The sequence below is a fragment of the Salmo salar genome, chromosome ssa25, assembly GCF_905237065.1.
Source record: "Salmo salar chromosome ssa25, Ssal_v3.1, whole genome shotgun sequence".
Classification (NCBI taxonomy): domain Eukaryota; kingdom Metazoa; phylum Chordata; class Actinopteri; order Salmoniformes; family Salmonidae; genus Salmo; species Salmo salar.
In genome coordinates, this window is record NC_059466.1 from 15,129,969 (window position 1) to 15,149,621 (window position 19,653).

The 19,653-nt window shown below is 42.4% G+C and overlaps 1 protein-coding gene across 2 annotated transcripts; it reads right to left on the reverse strand.

Moving 5' to 3' along the window:
• Positions 1–1,980: 1,980 nt before the first annotated feature.
• Positions 1,981–16,833, reverse strand: LOC106586243 (N-chimaerin). 2 transcript variants are annotated; one of them, XM_014173305.2, is made up of 8 exons: positions 16,581–16,833; positions 16,096–16,425; positions 14,213–14,297; positions 6,639–6,812; positions 5,929–6,006; positions 4,973–5,110; positions 3,042–3,147; positions 1,981–2,895 (listed from the first exon to the last, which is right to left on the reverse strand). In XM_014173305.2, the coding sequence occupies exons 2-8, from the start codon at positions 16,348–16,350 to the stop codon at positions 2,724–2,726; spliced, it is 1,008 nt and encodes a 335-aa protein (XP_014028780.2). In that variant the 5' UTR covers positions 16,351–16,425; positions 16,581–16,833; the 3' UTR covers positions 1,981–2,723. The 2 variants fall into 2 exon arrangements, with proteins under 2 accessions (XP_014028780.2, XP_014028779.2); XM_014173304.2 differs by having other exon boundaries at positions 16,096–16,833.
• Between the last annotated feature and the right edge of the window lie 2,820 nt (positions 16,834–19,653).

Consider the following 19,653-nt stretch of genomic DNA (forward strand, 5'->3'; position numbering starts at 1 on the left):
CCAGCTATAAAGATGTCAAGAATTCCTGAACAGGTATAAATCATACTGAAGCATGAATACAGTAGCCACAAAGATTTGAGTAGAAAATGGGAGGGCATAAAAAAGCATGAGGTGCTAAACACAGAAAAGCTTGGGGCAGGTTCAATTTTATCGTTTTTAATAATCCAACCTAAAAGCGTGGTGTTTCCACTACGAGAACAATGGCAGAGCATTTAATGGGATTTCACATCATCGGATTTCACATGGGATTTCACATGCTGTCATTCAGGATGGCTGTGGTTCTCCACCAGGAAACCATGGCCAGTGAGATCTCCTAAGGAGTATACTACAAAGCAGGATCAAGGAATTATCCAGCTAACTTGCCTAAATATTTTTGAATTAACTTTTAATTTTAAAGAAAGTTAAGCTTAAAATGGGCACGCTCTAATTGACTCAACAACCAAAAACACATATATAGTCAGGTCCATAATTATTGGCACCCTTGATAAAGATGAGCAAAAATTACTTTATAAAATAAATAATATAAATACTGAGGAATATTCTATGCAAAAATTGTTTGGGAAATGATATTATTTTATACTAATACAATTGCTCAGTGAAATAACATTTGTTTAACAAGTAATAAATAATGTGCTAAAATAGATAGGTGTCAAAATTATTGGCACCCCTGTTTTCAATACTCTAGCACCCTTCCCTTGCAAGGATAACGACACTGAGCCTTTTTCTAAAATGCTTTATGAGTTTGGAGAACACGTTGGGAGGGATGTTAGACCATTCCTCTATACAGAATATTTCCAGATCCTTGATATCCTTCATTTTCTCTTATGGACTGCCCTCATCAATTCAAACCACAGGTTTTCAATGGGGTTCAAGCTCAGCGACTGAGAGGGCCATTGTAAAATGTTGATTTGTGGTCAATTAACCATTTATTTGTGGATTTTGATTAGTGCTTGGGGTTATTGTCTTGCTGGAAGATCCACTTGCGGCCAAGTGTCAGCCTCCTGGCAGAGGCATCCAGGTTTTTGGCAAAAATGTCCTGTTACTTGGTAAAGTTGACGTTAACAATGGCCCCATAACATCAAAGATCCAACACCATATTTTACTGTAGGTATGAGATACTTTTCTTCATATGCTTCTATTTTTCAATGCCAAACCCACCAGCGGTGTGCATGGCCAAAGAGCTCTAATTTCATGTAGTTTTTTTTGCATACAATATAGCTCAGTATTTGTATTATTTATTTTATACAGTCATTTTTGCTCATCTTTATCAAGGTTGCCAGTAATTATGGACCTGACTGTTTAGCCTTCTTAATGAATCAGAAAATCAATCGTTTTTTATGGTTGCTTATTAAAGTTAGCTGGCTAACTCATTGATCCTATTTGATAGTATACCCCCCAGTGGAAAGTGTTTGAAACTCAATCAGGAAAAACACACGAACCAAAATAACAACAGCTTTAGTTCACTGGCAGCACAAATGCAAGGGTACACTTTGATCTTATAATGAGCCGCGAGTAAGGAAGATAAGACGTCGCTGGCTTTTGGAAAATGTGTGGAAAGAAATTGCTTGTGGGTTAATTAAACCTAAAATGTATAAACCCCAAGTGACAATGTTTTCATATGTATCCAGCAATTAAAAATCTGGATGGAGAGAAGGCCGTGCCTAAAGGTATTGTGGGTTTGTTTTAATCTCAGAGCGAATCATTGTGATTGAAGCATAGTTTGAGGGGACGCTGCACACGGTCATGTGGGCCCTGGGCCGTCTATAGCACTGCCTGTTCATTCAATATGCAGAATGAGAGGAACAGCCCCCTTTATCAAGGTCATTTTGCAAGTGCACGCAAATATAGCATGCCATGTACCTCAATGTCTGGTGTCTGGACATATTTTGCCATATTCTAAAATGAACATACACTGCACTAAATGCTTATTCAATAGCTTCATTGTTACTGGAACAATTGAGATGACTCAGGGCATACCAGTGCATTTTCAGAAAGCAAGGTTTAATAAATTAAAATGTACATGAGCAAATTAAGTAAACAAATATTACAATAAAAAAAAACATTAACTGCACAAATGTAGTAGTTTGAATGCAAAACAGTTTTGACTGTCAGGAAATGTAACAGAACATTTAAAGGTACACTGATTACTTGTTTTCTGATTGAAAGAGGCTTTGAATTTCCCCTAAAGAAGACTTGCATATAAAACAGCTGAACAGGCAAAAAAAGACAGGATCAGTCAAAGATCATTACAAAGGTTCAGAGAAGATTCAGTAGTCTATTTCACATCCAGGTATAAAATGTTTCACAAAAACAATTGCCTAATAGGCAACCGGGTGGGAGATACTGTAAATCTACAGGACAAATAATAGCAGAGTAACAATGTTTCACAAACTTTACCACATGCTGGGTTACTTCTACAAAGCTATACAAAATAAAGACACAGCCAAGTCTGGTCCATCAGTGTTCTACACAAGCCCCGACAAAAATGGGGAGACAGACATGCAAGTTTAAGGTACATCATCATCCACACCCGTTACAGGGGAAGAAAAAGTGTGGTTCAGCACTAATCCACTAGAAGTGGAAATGGATATATAACAAATGCAATACAAAGATTTCTTACTATTCAAGTCCTTGCACAAAAAAAGTGATTAGGCAGCATCAAGCTGTTTTACAAAAAAATGTGGCTCTTTCCTTCCATATCTCAGCAGAATGGATGTCTGTTTTCAGAAGAGGATGTCTTCATTTTTTATGAGGAACTCCACCACCTGCCGTTGGTAACGGATGTTGTTGAGTGCCGTCATGGCATCCAGGTTTGGGGCACGCAGGAGGGTGGGCCCGAAAACAATGCCCAGGTTCTCGGCATTCATCAGGTTGTCCTTCTCATTCAACGTTACCCTGTAGAAGAGGCACATCAAGGAGAGGCAATTAACAATCTGAGCATTCAATTATAACCATATGTCTCAGATAAACAAACATGCTCTTACAAATCACCAGGGTAACACATTGTTTTGTAGAGAAGCTAGAGGTTGTCAATAACTCACCTTTTTAAATGGACCATGAGGTACCTCAGGGTTTCACTGTGTGCTGCAGGCAGCAGTTCCAGAGCCTCACGGAAGGCTTCTTGCTGCTTCTCTGGGTCTTCCAGCTCTGAGAAGCAAAAATAAGCACAGGGTCAAAGCAGAGCAGTCTCTCTGTCAACAGACTCTCACAAGATACTCTCAAAACCTCCCATAGAAATATCCATGCTCAATGGTTCTCACTGAAATGATTTACTATCATGTGGGTTGTTCCACCTCAAAAAGCATAAGAAAGACGATTTTCAAACTCACCATCTCAGATTGTTCTGAAATTGTTTCTGTAGTTAGAAACAGATAAGATAAGCATTCCTGAAATCTTATTTTGTTGAAATATAATTTGATCTCTGAAAAATTAAGCTAATTGATTGCACCCAAATTGGCCATTTTAATGTATATCTGAAGCTGTGGCTCTATATGTATTGTGATTAGTGACATTTACCATTAAACCCAACGCAACCCAATTCCATTACAATTGCAGAACACTATACAGTATGTGTTTGGGCCTTTTACCATTGAAGACCATTAGAGACCATAACATTGAAACCATTAGAACAGCTGTAGCCTAATGGTTTGCTTGTTCACCAGGAATGGTCTAACAGTAACTAATCCAGACCTTTTTTGAAGGGGTCATTTCCTGGACACAGGTTAAAGCGTAAAAGAAGAACAAACTGATTTGCTTTCATGGAGGACCGGCTTGAATTGTGAGGATGACCACACAATTTATTTTAATCATGAGCCAAATCTATTGGTTTTCTACCCAAAGTTGCAAAGGCAATGTTGTGAACTATTGAATAAAACAAATGAGACAAGTATTTGGATAAAATAGTGTGGTGGTATAGCAGGTACAGTGGCATCTAGTGGTCAAAACCTGGTATTTTCACACTACTTTATGGTAAATAATGCAAGTGAATTAAATTACTAATTTCTCTGAACAAGGGAAAAAAACATTCTGTATTCACAGAGAATACATTTCATAGTATGGAGAAGCAATACTCCAAGCCGCGGCTTTATACTACTTGTCAAACATAGAGAACTGATACTGTATACTGGTTGTTGGGGTGGGGTTGGCGTGGGGTGTGGGGTGTGGGCGTCCGTGGGTGGCTTTTGATTATTCTTTTGGATTCACTGTGTCTTACTCATTGGTAGGAAAAAGTTTGGTACAAATCGGATGTTGGGTACTATATTTATTGAATATTATCTGAATTCTATAAATTAAAATTGCCAATTTTGGTGCAATCAATTAGCTTAATTTCTCTGAGATAACATTTAATTTCAACAAAATAATGTTTCAGGAATGTGAATCCTACCTGTTTCTAACTACAGAAAGAATTTCAGAACAATCTGAGATGGTGGGTGTCATGGCTTAGCGAAATGACATGGAATGAGGGTTTTCCCCTTCACATCAGAGTGCACTCAAGATGTGTTGTTGAAGTCGATATAACTGACTACCACACAAGAGTCATTTTCTAAAACAGAACCATAAGAACTTCAAAGGGAGAGAAGCAGCTGATGCTCATTTTATGTGGACTGCATGAAAGTACATTACATTCTCCACTGAATGCCCAGGATTGTTAATAATGATACATAAATAGTGGAAATTCAGTAAAGCACAACAATGAAAACTCAAAAACATCCTGATCTACTTTGCAGAATCATTTCTGAGCACTCACAGAGCAAAAAGGAAGACCTGGATAAATGTTCACTGAATGCTTCCATAACGGATCATGGCTTTAATGTTGAGGGATTTACATAATTCAACCACATATATGAAAAGGCACACCAATGGTAGTTCTTCTTTCATGGTACATTTTCCGTGGTGCTGGTGCGTGACTGAAACAATTATGCATTGTTTTAACCAGCAGAGAAGAGGAAAAAGCTGTTTTTGTTGAACTCACTTGCAACCTCAATGAACCTGGGGTAGGCGTCGTATGAGATGACAGGAATGGGTAAATCCCTGAGGTACAGCTTAAGTGCTCCCGTGATGATGTTGATATCTTCATAAGCGTTTGCAGAGATGTCTGTCTTCTCACCATCTGTGAAGAGACATAACACATTTGTTTGAAAAGAGGGTAAAAACTGGATGTGCATGAGACATTGCATTACATTTGTCTTGCTGATTGGACTCAAGGAAATTGAGTGTGCTTGTGGTGTAGTGTGAGGTGAGGACTAAAGGGATTGTGTCACTGTGGGGGATGAAATCTAGGCTGGTCCTCTGCTTTGATTAGCCTGGCCTGCTTTACTCTGACTGTTCCTGAGTCCTACACAGTATCCAGAGCAGGCCATGGCCTAATTCTGAGGGTCTACATATCACAGTGTTGTGAGCTGGAATGACACTCTTGTCATAGGTGATCTCCCATACACTGGTCTAGCTAAGGTTTAGCCCATAGCCCCAGGGTTCCCCCCAATCCATTTTCTAAACTCATTCTGCACTGGGCAGAGAACGAGGCAGACTAACTACCTCTTTAACTGGAGTAGATAAATTAAGTTGGAGGTTTAATCCTACGGTGGATTACATTTCGGTCAGCTACGGCCTTTGGACTAGTCCAATAATTTGCCATCCCCAGAGCTGGCCCATGGCCCTGTCTGTAAATCTTGTGAGTGGACCGTGTCAGGACAAGCCATGCTCTCCAGATGGAGATTAATCCCTCCCCAAATGTGTCACTTTCCCATTAATCACAAATATGCAAACACATCGCATTGCCAACATTTAACTCAAAGATTAGTTAAATGTAAACCATCACATTGAGTACACATGGAGGCGCTAAGAGCTGACAAGCATGCTACTGTGAGAGGCACCCGAGGGGTTTGTTAACACCCGAACAGAAGGATAGGGTGTCCAAAGAAGACATACCTCTGTCAAATGCCAACTTGACATCTTCGACTGAATCGCTGAATCCAGACATTCTGTAGAGCCCTTCAGACTTCAGACCTATGACAGAGGGATAGAGAGGGATTAATGAAAAATTCAGCATTTACATAACATAACATAGGACTGAAGTGGGCATCCAAGAGCAAAATAAATAGAGGCAAATTCACCTTCAGCGGTCACCTTGGGCAACATAGAGAATGTCATTAACAGCTCTTCAATATGCATGAGAAATGAAGAATGTCTACAATAGCACACAGGGAATAACATGGACAGATGCAAATAGTTTTCTGCACCATTGGACAAAATAATAAAGACATAAATCAAACATAGCATTAGTTACAGACGTAGATTACCGGGCTAGACAATGAGGTAGAAATGAGGGTTTTACATCGTTGAGTGATTCAACAGGAATGCAATCAACTGAGGCAGCAGCAGCAACACAGTAAACTATTCTCCATTACACATGTACAATTACCAGGCCTCCCATCAGCTCTCCAAGTCATATTAATGGATAGGACCAACATTACCATCATTAGTCCTTCACCTTCTACTACTTACACTGAATTGGGTTTGTGTGCATGTCCATTACATTACATTACAATTCCGTTACAATTCTCAAAATATAACATTTCCTGAAATGGTGTAATTTCCAAGTATTTTAATAGAGCCATGGCCATTGATCTTCTGCTCACCTCTTGATTCAATTTCCCGTATGCACATGTCCACTACCATGGGTCGCTTGGTGTTGTGAGCTTTCACCAGAGTTGTGAGCTCACAGCTGTATACTTTCTTGACGTGTTTCAGGTCTGGCACGCAGTTGTGGGGTACCATAGTGGAGCACTGCTTGTGGACGTTCAAACCACAATCTGAATGAAAAGAGGAAGAGGAGAGTCAGAGTGGACAACCTAAGAGGTTGTCTTCCAATGATACTATCTTCCAGAGAAATAATAGACCTGATTGAGCATTGAAGTGTACCAAAATGATTAACCTGCATCCCCCAAATTGCTCATTTCATTTTAGTTGACTGGCTTGTTTTGTTTTTGCTTGCTAAGGCCTACATCTTCTTGATCAATATTTGCCGTCAGCATGTCATTGGACCACTGGAGAATTCTGTCCTAGCTGTTGACTTCACTCACTGGTCAGCTGCCAGGGGTGTTATTGGAGTCACCTTGAGCACTGGAGTGGAACACAGGTCCACAAACAATCACTCATTCAGACAGTGTGCCATTCATACATAAAAATAAATCATAACAAATTCCACAAAGTTTGATCTTATAGCTACCAAATTTATAGCTACCAAATTTATTCTTGATTTTCCTATGTGGCTTGGTTTGTTTTGTAATTTTTACACACCAAAATAATTTGTAGCCCAACACGCTCCTCATTTCTGCTCTTCTAAGCAGTGAATATGTAGTATTAATGAGCATCCCACGCTGCTTTGGTCTTCAGTACTAGTGATTGGGGCCTGAGGTGCAACTGCCTGCCTCAGAATCAGAGCAGGTTTCAGCTTGTAGGGAGCACAGCACACTGAGCACAGCACAGCAGCCTACAGAGAACAGATGCAGAGCGACTCCTGCTCCGCTTTGTAATAGAGGCTCTTAGAAGGAATTAGAGGCCACTGAAAACAACGTGGCCTGGAGGAGGGAGAGTCAGGCATGCATGCTCCATTCTCCTCCAGAATCTGGGCTCGCGCGCAATGGCCGTGCAGGCAGAAATTCCTGCCGCGGCGGGAAACATTAGACCTAGATTCAGAGGAAATATGTCATAATTTTTGCTCCTCAAACATCAATAATTAAAAATCACAAAAAGACTATGATCTACTGGTATAACTATACATATTTTGATTAATATGGGCCCTCAGAGACATTTCACCAGGCTTTATTCATGTGCATTGATGCAGAAATGTAATTACCTTTAAGAGATGATTCTCTTAAGGGTATGAGACAGGCAGTGTAATAGAGGGCAGCCTCTCACCAGGCACAGGGCTGCTGAACTGGTGTTGTGCATGTGAGCACGCTCGCACACACACACACACACACTGATGTGGTGGGAGAGCCCCAAGGGAGCCTAGGAGCCTGCAGAAAGACACTGCTTTACTCCACTGTCAGCTCTGTTGCCATGGCGAGGAGAAGACACTCCAGTGAGGATAAGCGCTGCTCTGATATGGCTAAAAGGGTTGGACACTGGAGGTGGGGAAAGAGGTACGGGGCCAGTCCCGCTGGTAGCCAATCAACACATTATCATGTAGTTTAACCTTTACAGTGCCTGGGATCCCCAGTGGTTCTCTATCTCACCATCTCTAATGCCACAGCATAATACACTATCTCTAATGGCAGCAGCATAATACACCATCTCTAATGGCAGCAGCATAATACACCATCTCTAATGACAGCAGCATATATAATATTATATGTAGTTTTCCATCATCAAATCAAATGTTATTTGTCACATGCGCCGAATACAACAGGTGTAGACCTTACAGTGAAATGCTTACTTACAAGCCCTTAACCAACAATGCAGTTTTAAGAAAATAGATAAAAGAAATGTTTAAAAAAAGTAAGAGTAGTGTTTAAACAATAGTAAATAACAATAGCGAGGCTATATACAGGGGGGTACCGGTGCAGAGTCAATGTCAATGTGTGGGGGCACCAGTGTCGAGGTAATTGAGGTAATATGTACATGTAGGTAGAGTTATTAAAGTGACTATGCATAAATAATAACTGAGAGTAGCAGTAGCATTCCGGGGGGGGGGCAATGCAAATAGTCTGGGTAACCATTTGATTACCTGTTCAGGAGTCTTATGGCTTGGGGGTAGAAGCTATTTAAGAGCCTCTTGGACCTAGACTCGGCGCTTCCGGTACAGCTTGCCATGCGGTAGCAGAGAGAACAGTCTATGGCCAGGGTGTCTGGAGTCTTTGACAATTTTTAGGGCCTTCCTCTGACACCGCCTGGTATAGAGGTCCTGGATGGCAGGAAGCTTGGCCCCGGTGATGTACTGGGCCGTACACACTAACCTCTGTAGTGCCTTGCGGTCAGTTGCCGTACCAGGCAGTGATGCAACCCGTCAGGATGCTCTCGATGGTACAGCTGTAAAACCTTTTGAGGATCTGAGGACCCATGCCAGCTCTCAAGCTCTCAACCTGCTCCACTACAGCTCTGTCGGTGAGAATGGGGGCATGCTCGGTCCTCCTTTTCCTGTAGTCCACAATCATCTCCTTTGTCTTGATCACATTGAGGGAGAAGTTGTTGTCCTTGCACCACACGGCCAGGTCTCTGACCTCCTCCCTATAGGCTATCTCATCGTTGTCCGTGATCAGGCCTATCACTGTTGTGTCATCAGCAAACTTAATGATGGTGTTGGAGTCGTTCCTTGCCGTGCAGTCATGAGTGAACAGGGAGTACTGGAGGGGGCTGAGCACGCACCCCTGAGGGGCCCTCGTGTTGAGGATCAGAGTGACGGATGTGTCGTTACCTACCCTTACCACCTGGGGACGGCCCGTCAGGAAGTCTAGGATCCAGTTGCAGAGAGAGGTGTTTAGCCCTACGGTCCTTAGCTTAGTGTTGAGCTTTGAGAGCACTATGGTGTTGAACGCTGAGCTGTAGTCAATGAATAGCATTCTCACATAGGTGTTCCTTTTGTCCATGTGGGAAATTACAGTGTGGAGTGCAATAGAGATTGCATCATCTGTGGATTTGTTGGTGCGGTACGCAAATTGGAGTAGGTCTATGGTTTCTGGGATAATGGTGTTGATGTGAGCCATGACCAGCCTTTCAAAGCATTTCATAGCTACAGACGTGAGTGCTACGGGTCGGTAGTCATTTAGGCAGGTTACCTTAGTGTTCTTGGGCACAGGGACTATGGTGGTCTGCTTGAAACATGTTGGTATTACAGACTCAGACAGGGAGAGGTTGAAAATGTCAGTGAAGACACTTGCCAGTTGGTCAGCGCATGCTCAGAGTACACTTCTTGGTAATCCGTCTAGCCCTGCGGCCTTGTGAATGTTGACCTGTTTGAAGGTCTTACTCATATCGGCTGCAGAGAATGTGATAGTACAGTTGTCCGAAACAGCTGATGCTCTAATGCATGTTTCAGTGTTACTTGCCTCGAAGCGAGCATAGAAGTAATTTAGCTCGTCTGGTAGGCTGGTGTCACTGGGCAGCTCTCGGCTGTGCTTCCCTTTGTAGTCTGTAATAGTTTGCAAGCCCTGCCACTTCTGACGAGCGTCAGAGCTGGTGTTGCATGACTCGATCTTAGTCCTGTATTGACGCTTTGCCTGTTTGATGGGTCGTCGAAGGGCATAGCGGGATTTCTTATAAGGTTCCGGGTTAGAGTTCCGCTCCTTGAAAGCGGCAGCTCTCTGATTTAGCTCAGTGTGAATGTTGCCTGTAATCCATGGCTTCTGGTTGGGGTATGTACGAGTCACTGTGGGGACGACGTCATCGATGCACTTATTGATAAAGTCAGCTTTGTACGCGTCTCTGTGTGTGGAGTAACGTTGGTCGAGAATTTGTTTTCCTCTGGTTGCACATTTAACATGCTGATAGAAATTAGGTAAAACTGATTTAGGTTTTCCTGTATTAAAGTCCTCGGCCACTTGGCGCGCTGCCTCTGGAAGAGCGTTTTCCTGTTTGCTTATGGCGGTATACAGCTCATTGAGCGAGGTTTTAGTGCCAGCATCTGTCTGTGGTGGTACGTAGACAGCTATGTAAAATACAGATGAAAACTCTCTAGGTAGATAGTGTGGCCTACAGCTTATCATGAGATGCTCTACCTCAGGCGAGCAAAACCATCGAGATTTCCTTAGATATTGTGCACCAGCTGTTGTTCACATACATGCATAGGCCCCCGCCCCGTGTCTTACCAGAGGCTGCTGTTCTGTCCTGCCGATGGAGTGTATAACCCGCCAGCTGTATGTTCTTAATCTCGTCGTTCAGCCACAACTCGGTGAAACATAAGATATTACAGTTTTCAATGTCCCGCTGGTAGGATATACGTGCTTTCAGCTCGTCCCATTTGTTTTCCAGCGATTGAACATCAGCTAGCAGGACGGAAGGCAAGGGCAGGTTAGCCACTCGTCGCCTGATCCTCGCAAGGCACCCTGATCTTTTTTCACTAAATCTCAGTTTCCTTCTCCAGCGAATCACAGGGATCTGGGCCTGGTCGGCTGTCTGTAGTATATCCCTCCCTTCCGACTCATTGAAGAAGAACTCTTCGTCCAGTTTGAGGTGAGCAATCGCAGTTCTGATGTTTAGAAGCTATTTTTGGTCATAAAAGACGGTAACAGCAACATTATGTACAAAACAAGTTACGAACAACGTGAAAAACAAACAAAATAGCATGGTTGGTTAAGAGCCGATAAGACGGCAGCCCTCCCCTCTGGCGCCATCGTAGTTGCATAGAATGAGGATGAATAGAGAATGGGCTGTGTGACCTAGCTCTCTGGTTTTTAATGCGGGTGGAAATGGAGTTCCTTCCCAGTGCTCAGAGCCCAGAGCTTTGTTTTCTTCACGGGCATGATGGTATGAGACTGGGGGGCGTCCTCTTATGAGGACATGTGGCACAATAAGCACTGGCAGGGTCTGGCTTCCTGGCACTTGCCCAAAAACACATACAGAAAGAAAAAGGGGAGCACATTTTTGGAATGCAAATTCAAACATCGCATAAGACTTCACTGTCCTAGATTCTGGTCGCCATGGGTTTCGTCTGAAGGAATGGCAAAAAACTCTATAGAGAATCTCCAAAAATAGGCGCTTTTCATTCGATTGTCATCTGCTTTCTAAGGCAGCGCATAAATTATTCATGGCTCAGCTTCCACAGACATATGTGTGGCTCACTGTGACCCATCAATAATATATTAAAGACACACATCAGTCCACGTTAATACCTTACTGAGGAATTATCAACACCTGGGATCTTCTGTTTATCAAAAAACAATGATCAAAAAATCCCATACATTTTGTACATGTGAAATCAGACACGTGGTTTTCGGACACGTGAATTTCTCACTTGTTTTCTCCCCACATTACATTTATTTTCACATCATTATGTTCACCACTTCCAGCTACATCTGGTCTCCCATCCAGGGACCAACCAGAACCAACGCTGCTTAGCTTCAGAGGCAAACCAGAAGTGGGATGCAGGGGGCTATGTTGCTGGAATGAATGTGCCAAAACTTCAAAAAGGCACTGAAAGCAAAGGCCAGGGTAACAACAAATAAGTTGCAGGAAAGAGGGAGGCGTTATATTAAATTGCGTTATCATTATTATTTTTTTATTATCACTGAATACTATTTTTTTACCCTCGCATTTAAAAAGGATTTCCTTGCAATATTTGGTTTTGCTATTAATACTTTGGGGTTTGCTTTCAATATCATTATTTTTGTTGGCAATTCGAAGAATGTTGTTCTCGACTTCAGAAGTTTTGCTTGATATTAATGGCGCAAAAGTAACTCACTTAATAGAGGATTACACCATATAATAACACTATTACTCTATTGAAGGTGTTTAAAGCCGCAATCCTTAATTTAAACATTAACAAAGTGTACTCCCCGCCACAGTATCGGTAAAAAGCTGAGGGATGGGTCTGGAGAAATGCAACCACTCTTAAATCCATAGATTACGCTAAGAATGCATGGAATAACCATCCATGATATCAACATTTTCATTTTAAACATGTTTGTTTACATTTACTTTGCATACAAACATTGGAGTAAATATCAAGTTTTCTTACATGTGAAACCATCACGTGAAAGTTATTCACATATGAAACTGCAAATTAGATTTTTACATGTGATTGTTTTTCACATGTGAAACTGCATATCCAATTTCATGTGAAACTGCAATTCACATGTAAGGTGAAAACATGTCATTCTCCTCACATGTTAAAAGGTGGTGTTAACATGTGAAATGAAGGAAGTTTAAGCTCAACATGTGAAAACAGATACTGTATTTCATATGTGAAAGTGCGATTTCACATGTCAAAATACGATTTGACAAATGTTCTTTTTTGTAACGGTGGTGTGTTCCAAAAACTTTTGCTCTCAAGCTAATTAGTTAATCCATTTTAGAGACCTTTACAATGGCAAAGCATGCATTCACTGCAGAAATATGATCCCATTTTTGACATACGACATTCATGGGATGCCACAAATATGCCACATTTTTACGTTATCCTAGCATTATAAAATGGCTTGTTACCTAATATCCTGTGATTTAAAAATTATATAAAATCACTATAATACATTCAAAAAAACACTTTTAAAACACTTAGATGGGAACAAAGGAATCTCATGACTATACTGTACATCTTGTAAATGGCACCAAAACATCAGCTACTGGTTATTGTTCACAAGGCAGCAAAATCACTCAACTAGTAATATCAGCCCTGATTGGATAAATAGGCCTCGGCGAACACGTGTTAGAACATTGTGAATCTATTCAGAGACCATCAAGTGAGTATTTCCGCATGAATCCACAGAGGCATTCTCAACCCCCCACTTCTACTGCAACTGGAGCGCAGAGAGAGAGAGAGAGAGAGAGAGAGAGAGAGAGAGAGAGAGAGAGGACGAGAGAGCGAGAGAGCGAAGAGAAAAGAGAGAGAGGACGAGAGAGCGAGAGAGCGAAGAGAAAAGAGAGAGAGGACGAGAGAGCGAGAGAGCGAAGAGAAAAGGGAGAGAGGACGAGAGAGCGAGAGAGCGAGAGAGCGAGAGACAGTCTGAGTCCGAACGCCACTGTACATTATGATAATGGACTGATCAATATGACAGGATCTAGAGTGGATATAGAGTGCATATAAGTACACTATTAGTCTGACGTTGAGTGGAAAACAACTACTTTGAACATTACGTGAGAATATGGGAATATTTTCATTATAGCTTGTCATTTGAACAGTGGAATAGTAGCCATAAGCAAACTCATCAACTTGACCTCTCATTCATTAGTACAGAAACACACAATCTGCTCTTAAAGCATGCCTTTCACATTAGTGGGAGTATGGATTACATCACACTGAGTAAATGCTTGATATTGAGTTCTTATTTCACTCTATTATACAACTCCTCTAATCTATTCCCAACACATGGTGGGATTTTAGATTAACGGACGCAATGTGACACATACTTACAAACCCTCACATTAAAAACCAGGTTACCCACATACTGGGGTGAGAACATCAAAGTCCATTTCATAAATAGAGAACAGCGTGTTGTTAAGTAAGAGCAGCAGCTGTATAGTGGCTGTCTACTGTTAAGTATAGCACAGTACGTACCTGCACACTTGACTCCCTGAGCCTTCAGCCCCCACATGAAGTTAGCACAGTATTCACACCAGTGAGGTCCCCGGAACGTGTGGACCTGGAGGATAGAACGAGAGAGAGAGAGAGAGCGAGAAAGAGAGCGAGAGAACTGGCAGTCAAAAGCTAGAGTCATGTACTGCACAGGTACCACACCTTCCCCAGGTTGCCCTGGAGAAAACCACGATGCCGGTGTCTTAAACTAGTCAAATAAAGGGATTATCTCTGTGTGTGTTGTAGATTAGGGGCGTTTAGAGCCCAGTCAAATCTGACAGGATGCCTAGTCCATGCTAACCATTAATGAGTGTCCAGGCTGAATAGCGGTGGGGGTGATGTGATGGTGATGCAGACCGGGGGAGGATGGGTGGGCACCGTTGACCCTGTGGCAGTGTGAGGGGGCATGTTGTCATGGAAATGTGCTACGGCAACGGTTAAAGGATTCTCACGCAGGGAAGGGAGCTCCCACTCCGCCAGGCAACATAACAACAGCTCAGCCAATCAGGAGTGCCTGATCCAGACCTCTGGGGAGGAGGCAGTGCTGCCACCCTCTGAGGTGTTTTCCTACACGACGGAGGCAATAATGGCCTCTTTGATATGAGGTGAGAATACTAGCGCCATCACCAATACACTGTATAAACTCACTATGGGAGCAGGGAAAGCATGAGACGATAAGCAGTAAAACAATCCGCCACGGTATACAATGGAGAAGATGGTATCAAGTCGGATGAACTGTGAGTTCTATACTATTTGCAGGATTGTTAGAATCTCTTTTGTGATTCATGGTTTACAGGGAAAGAAAACCTTATTCTATTTGGTTGGAATACCTGAGCCGACAAGGTGAAAAATCTGTCGATGTGCCCTTGAGCAAGGCACTTAAGCATAATTTGCTCCAGCGGTGCCGTACTACTATGGCTGACCCTGTAAAACAACACATTTCACTGCACCTATCTGGTGTATGTGACAATAAAACATGTTTTTGTGGGTGTGTGTGTGTGTGTGTGTGTGTGTGTGTGTGTGTGTGTGTGTGTGTGTGTGTGTGTGTGTGTGTGTGTGTGTGTGTGTGGAAAAAAAACAGAACATTTAATTAACCCGTAAAACTTAGCACTGGTTGTTATGTCTGGCCTATTTGGTTACATTTGTCTCCAATGTTCATTTTTTAAATCATATTTTGTAATCATAACTTCAAAGAGATATCTTGGTTGTACAGAAGGTTTAGGATGATTATTCATTTTAATGCTCTGTCAATAACTATTACACTCTAACCATACCAGCCCAGACTGCTTCCTGTTGTGAAGGGATCTTGAAACAGTTATATGTGTGACAGAGCCTTAAAACTATTTAATGGCGCATTCAGCATGGACTGCATGGCAGAGTAATAAATAAATAAGGAAAGAGGGAAGCAGGAGTCCTGTAACTGTCAGCAGTACTAGAAGCTTTGAGGGAATGTTTCTCCTCCAGCTCCCAACTTCATTAACTAACCCAAACAGTCAGAGCAGAGCAGGGGCTAAGTCTGCTGACTGGAGCCTAATGGGGATACCACTCCTCCACTGCCCCCCCCCCTTCCATCGCCTAATCTCCCCATCTGGTGCCCGAACCAACAACAGTGGACTACAGACCGCCCAACAGATTTCCTTTTGAAAAAGACACAGTGGACAGATCCAAAACAGTCCTGTTTTCTCAGGCTTTCTCTCGCCCCATAACCCCCCAAACAGACCTTCTGGTGGCCAACTGCCACCACAGCAGCATACTACAAAAAAACACCGCCTGTCTACAACATGCTGAAATACAAGCCATATTTTAGAGTGGAATGGCATGAAGAGGTGCAACAGAACTACTGTTCCTGTGGCGATCTGTCTCACCTTGAAGTTGTGGACTTTTTCGTACTTGTGAGGCAGGCTGTTGTCCTTCAGCGTGGCTTTGCGGACCAGCGAGGTGAGCTGTGAATAGGCAAACAGTTTGAGAGGCTGCCAGATTGTGGCTGGAGGTTTTTGGGGTCCTGAGATCCTCATCCCCAGAGCAGCTGCCAGTATGTCCTGCTGGTTGGCCTCCTGCTTGGCCTTCTGCACCAGGGACTTCTCTCCCTTCCCGACCTCGTAAGACTCCCTGGATGGCATTCTGACACTCAGGTTGGCCAAATCAGATGAACAAACAGCAAACCTTCTAGCGCAGTCCAAAAAGTTAGAGGCCCCCTGGAAAAAACTGGATGCTTAGAGCTAGTTTAAACTATGTAATATTAATTGCATTGTTCCAATTTGACAATTCTCAACTAAGTGAACAAAAACAGCACACACAAATCGCTAAATCCAATACGCAAAAAAATGTGCCCTCCTTTAAATCCTCTCACCACAGTAAGAATTTGATGAACGATGCTCCAACGATGAGAGTCTCAAGTCCTGTGATGGTTGGAGTTGGATAGAAAAGAGAAGAAGCCTTGGGTGCTCATTTGTTCCCTGAATGTGTACGCAGATGAGCTGATGTTGTGTTAATCCTCTCCTCCCTGTGCAGAACTGATATATTCTCTCTGGAACTGAGACAGCACAGTGTGTACTGTGGATGGATGCTGCCAGCATTACCAGAGTGAGGGGAAAGAGGAGTAGTCACAACAGATTAGATGGATCGCACTGGCCAATCACAGTGAGGCAGGAGGCTGCTTATGCTTCATCGTTGCCGTTTCCCCGCCCTCTACAACCCCCCTCTCAGATCCAAAGCAGGAGAGCTTGTGTCGGAAGAGTCAGAGTGTGCGTGGGCTGATAATGAGCAATGAATGAGTCACGCATCATCAATGAGCTGCCACTGCTCACAGCGACAGAGGTGGGCTGTTGGAGAAAGGGTTATTTTCTAAATCTGGTTACCAACCATTTCCTGTTCCAGGGACCACAGAGATCTGTCCCCATACTCCAATATGATACACAGAAAAACAAATAAACATCTCATATTTTCAGCTAGAATCTTTTTCGATACATGTTTAAACCACATGAATTTAGCACATGAAACATTTAAAACACATGCATTTTCACAAAATAGAATTCACAAAAATATGAATAATTTAGTTGGAAACGTTATGAATAGGGAGAGGTGATGCAAGGCCATGTTTTTCAACTGCAATAGTCTGCCTGTAAGCCTATATTTCAGTCACCATGCAGACAACCCAGACAGAATTATCCCAGATGTGCTCATCCCACACAATTACAAGCTCCTTGGGGTACCTTCGAGCTTTGTTTTGTTTCCTGGCTTCAAATACATAAACAGATTAAAGTAATATGTCTATGAAGGAAATCATGAAATACTATTTCATCTAAATTCTGTGGAAGAGCAATATCGTTTATTTTTCCAATATCGGCTACGGAAAAATAATGCGCTGAATATTGAAACATTAATCACAGAATTATACTGAACAAATGTACATTTCTCTAATAGCAAAATTCATAGATACTGTAGTCTAGTTTTAAATTTTTTAGAAAAAAGAAAAAATCACAGACGACTTGTATGATATTTCTTAATTACTATAATGAGAAATGGAAGAGGTCTGAAATTGTGCTCATTTATTTTATTACTGATGCCAGCACGGATGGTATGCAAATTCTGCATCACATACAGATCACAATTAAAGCGCCACGTTGGGAATGATCTGAAACCTGCTACAATCCACACAGCGAGTCAAATGTGATTATACTCCCCCATCCCAGAGGCTGATTTGGGCTCAGCTGTTAGAAAGCCATCCTCACACCTCTTAAAAGAGACTGGAGGTGGAGTAGCCCAGTATGAGTGCACATAGACTCACTCTTCATGCAATCAATAAAGGAAGAGCTTATTGACGGTGTGTGTATCCCCAAACACAGAGAGATGGGGCAAAATGAGAGCTGCTAGAGACGAGCTGGCTTTGAAGATCACTGCAGGTATGATGGCATCGCATAACTGCTGTGTGCATAACTGAAAGAGACTTAGGCTGGACATGAAAGACATGAAACAGAGGCTTCCAATGGAGCGCTCCTCTTCCACACTGTGGAACCCTCTCACTTCAGGAGGTAGATAGTTACATGTAAGAGGCGGATGAAAGGCAGCCCTTTCATATGCAGCCGTCCACACTCACAGACCCCGGGTTCTTTAGGAGGCTGTGCCGAGTAATTATGTAGCCTGCTGTTAAGTATGGAGAGAACATCTGACACCCAGGATGTGGCCTTACTTTGAACGCTCCTCTAATTGACACTGATTGACGGGACTTGTTTCTCAAACATGTCCCAAGTTGGGCCTCTTGAAGAAAGGATGGATGCAAAAGCAGTTACCTTAATAGCTTTTGCTTCTCCACCTAGACACATGTCCATCTGGGCAAGTCTGGGCATCTGGGTTCATTTGTCTCCCAATGCACCTGCCATGTCTCTGATTATGTCTCTGATGTGGTCTAAACAAGATTTCTGTACAACCATCCAACAACAAGCATTTTGTGTGGAGTTTATAGAAATACATTTCACGCAAATAGAAAATAAATTTCTGTTGTATTGAAACTCTTTTGGAATTTCTGTTGCACTAATACAAATGTACAGTTGTGACCAAAAGTTTTGAGAATGACACAAATATTACATTTTCACAAAGTCTGCTGCCTCAGTGTCTTTAGATATTTTTGTCAGATGTTACTATGGAATACTGAAGTATAATTACAAGCATTTCATAAGTGTCAAAGGCTTTTATTGACAATTACATGAAGTTGATGCAAAGAGTCAATATTTGCAGTGTTGACCCTTCTTTTTCAAGACCTCTGCAATCCTCCCTGGCATGCTGTCAATTAACATCTGGGCCACATCCTGACTGATGGCAGCCCATTCTTGCATAATTGTAACGTTCGTCGCCTGGTGACGAGGAAGCGGACCAAAACGCAGCTGGGAGCGAACACATGTTTATTCAACACACTGGAATTAAACATGTACACAAAAATCAAGCAAAATGCAGATACGTTACGTGCTCAAACAAAGAGACAACACCCCACCAACAGCGTGGGGAAAACAGCAACTTAAATGTGATCCCAATCAGAGACAATTAGCGACAGCTGTCTCTGATTGGGAATCGACAGAACCCAACATAGAAATAACCCACCTAGAGCCTACACAAGGCTAAAACGTAAACCAAACACAAACCAATGAAAAATACCTAACATGACACACCCTGACCCAATATACCCGAGTTCACCTGGTCAGGGCGTGACAATAATCAATGCTTGGAGTTTGTCCGAATTTGTGGGTTTTTGTTTGTCCACACGCCTCTTGAGGATTGATCACAAGTTCTCAATGGGATTAAGGTCTGGGGAGTTTCCTGGCCATGGACCCAAAATATCGATGTTTTGTTCCCCGAGCCACTTAGTTATCACTTTTGCCTTATGGCAAGTTGCTCCATCATGCTGGAAAATGCATTGTTCGTCACCAAAC

Excerpts from the sequence above, each read along its gene's own strand:
- LOC106586243 (XM_014173305.2), bottom strand. The coding sequence starts at position 16,350 with ATGCCATCCAGGGAGTCTTACGAGGTCGGGAAGGGAGAGAAGTCCCTG. Across the intron at positions 6,007-6,638 it reads ACGGGAAATTGAATCAAGAG|GTCTGAAGTCTGAAGGGCTC; the intron begins GTGAGCAGAAGA and ends CCTCTGTCATAG. Across the intron at positions 5,111-5,928 it reads CAAGTTGGCATTTGACAGAG|ATGGTGAGAAGACAGACATC; the intron begins GTATGTCTTCTT and ends GTCTCTTCACAG.